Source organism: Babylonia areolata, chromosome 24 (assembly GCF_041734735.1).
Source record: "Babylonia areolata isolate BAREFJ2019XMU chromosome 24, ASM4173473v1, whole genome shotgun sequence".
In the NCBI taxonomy this organism is placed as follows: domain Eukaryota; kingdom Metazoa; phylum Mollusca; class Gastropoda; order Neogastropoda; family Buccinidae; genus Babylonia; species Babylonia areolata.
This window is the reverse complement of record NC_134899.1, coordinates 53563036-53565535: the sequence shown is the minus strand read 5'-3', so window position 1 is coordinate 53565535 and position 2500 is coordinate 53563036. Positions and strand designations below refer to the sequence as shown.

The following is a 2500-nucleotide window of genomic DNA, read 5'->3' as shown; positions in this document are numbered from 1 at the left end:
ACCGCCCCGCTGACCTTGTACTTGGACGGCACGTTGGCGTCCTCCGGGATGTACAGCACCACCTCGTCCCGCGGGAAGCGCGGCGCGTTGTCGTTGATGTCGATGATGTCCACGCGCACCGTGATGATCTGGAAGAAGGGCGTGGTAGTGGACGTCACCGTCACGGCGAACTCGATGACGCAAGTCTCCTCGTACCTGCACACGCTCTCCCGGTCGATCATGGCGGAGGTGTAAATGACGCCGCTGTCTCCGTTGATGCTGAAGAGGGACGCCGTCTGAAGGTTGTTGGGGTTGAGGAACTTGTAGCGCAGCGTGGCCAGCTCTGCCGGGGACACGATGTCTTTGATGCCGCTGGCTTGGGCGATGTCACCCACGTAAGTTCCAGACGGCTGGGACTCCGTCAGCTGAAACTCGGCGCTGCGAATTGTCTGGGTGGTCACGTGGTCCACTCCAGTGGACAGGAGGAGGAGGAGGAGGGGGAGGGGGAGGAGGACGCTGGAGGCACACATGGTAACTGGTCGCTTGGGATGGTGCGTCGGCGGGCAGTCAGCAGTGCTCATTGTGCCGGAATAGCGTGTCGCTCAGGAGTGAAACTCACTCCCCATGAAACAACAAAGATATCAGAAGGGAAACTGTGTCGTGAACTGTTGCAGTATGACTCAATTATTCGCTGATGTAGCTATTGTCACTGCAGTGTATTCGCTGTGGAATGACTCAAATATTCGCTGATGTAGCTAATGACCCAAGTAAATAATGCTAGCGGATGCAGCTGCTCACGCCATTGCTGTATATCTGCTGTGAAAAAAAAAACTTCCTCAAAATGTCCAGGCAGGGGACTTATGCAGCTGGTTATTTTTTTGTCACGTACGTGAGATCACTACGTTCAGCATGCATCCTCTTTGATGAGAACGTGTTGATTGAAATGTGTTGAACGAATCTGGATGGTGCGGTTGTCAGTGTTTTGTACAGCACAAGAATCAACTATCGGCCCTGACTGATATTCACATCACATTGAGCGCCGAACACTGTCTGCGGTTTGATGCATTTGTCAACAGGATAATTGCGTTTGTCAACAGGATAATGACGTGTTTTATGACGTGTTTGTCAACAGGATAATGATGAGTTTGTCAACAGGATAATCAAAACATCACACAGTCACCACACCCCTAGGTTAACCAATGATAAACGAACGACTTTTTTGCCCCTATGTGTTGGCAAATGACAGCGACGAGCAATGCTAAAAGTAGCAAACCAGGATCACAATGGTAGGTCTGTTATTTGTTATCAATGAAGAGCACAAAACCACAAAAAAAATCCCATCAAACAAGAAGCACAAAAAAAGGACAAATTTCGTTTACATCAAAACTGAAAAAAAAGGTCTTAATTACCGCCAATAGCCCCAATATTGCATCAACATGGAAATAAAATTTTTGTCCATCAACACAAGAGTATGACTTTGGTACCGAGCCAGGAGGTCAGATGGCCGATCTGAGTAGCCATATGAGTAGAGGTCGAGTTAATCCGGACAATAAAGAACATGACAGAACGAATCGTACATATGCAGTTGTCACGGGAAGAGGTAGATATCCATGTAGAAATTGTTCACATCGATGAGTCTGTAACTCATGTATTGTCATTCAATCGTTTTAATTGTGATTTTTGTTGTTTGAGGGTTTTTTTCCCATGCTTTTTCATGCACGGATAAATGTTGACTTTTTTTTGACTGGTCGCTGGTTGGTTTAGATATTTTATTTTATTTTTATTTTACTGCTGAATTGCGTTACTTTAACCTTGTTTAGTTTCAGTGTGTTATTCTAGTTCTTCCACCACAAAGTTTTTTTTTTTTTTTTACGCATCTATTATTGAAGACTGGCATAGAATGATTCAGCACTTTTACTTTCCACGGAAGATTCGATTTGTTTGAGAAGGTTGAAGATGACAGCAGAGACGAAAGACATCAGTTCAAACAATCCGACGTGAGTTAAAAAAAGACTCTCTGCTCACTGCCTTGAACTTCTAGCTGCTGCCTGTGGGAAAGGAGAAACGTCAGTTTCAGTTTCAGTAGCTCAAGGAGGCGTCACTGCGTTGGGACAAATCAGAAACGTCAGCCCTTTGAATCCTGTAATTTTCCCCTCTGCAACAGCTGGGAAGTGGTCAGCCAGCTTGTCCTTGGGTTCAGCTGACCATGTGTTCAGCAATGGTCAACAACTTCTTGATAAAAAAAAGAAAAAAACACAGTCCATTGAATTCTGAGTAGTCTGCAACTTTAGAAAGGACTGGATAAAGTACAGCACACACAGTCGACTTTGGATGTGTGTGTTTTGGACACTTCTATCTTTTTAGACCAATGACTTTGGATGTGGGTGTTTTGGACACTTCTATCTTTTTAGACCAATCAATAGAAAGAACTGTTCCTGTGATAATAAAATAAATCAAAATGACTGCGGCAGAAGCAACAACAAAAAAAAAAGTACTTAAAAAAAAGAAAGAAAAAAACAAC

At 44.5% G+C, this 2500-nt stretch overlaps 1 protein-coding gene across 1 annotated transcript in view; it reads right to left on the bottom strand.

Annotated features, from left to right (window-relative positions):
* LOC143298671 (protocadherin alpha-5-like) overlaps window positions 1-715 on the bottom strand; it is a 267322-nt gene extending 266607 nt beyond the window's left edge. Inside the window, exon 1 of the mRNA XM_076611555.1 lies at window positions 1-715. This exon is cut by the window's left edge and continues 2380 nt beyond it. Within this exon, the coding sequence (XP_076467670.1) occupies window positions 1-560 (560 nt within the window). The 5' untranslated portion in view covers window positions 561-715.
* Between the last annotated feature and the right edge of the window lie 1785 nt (window positions 716-2500).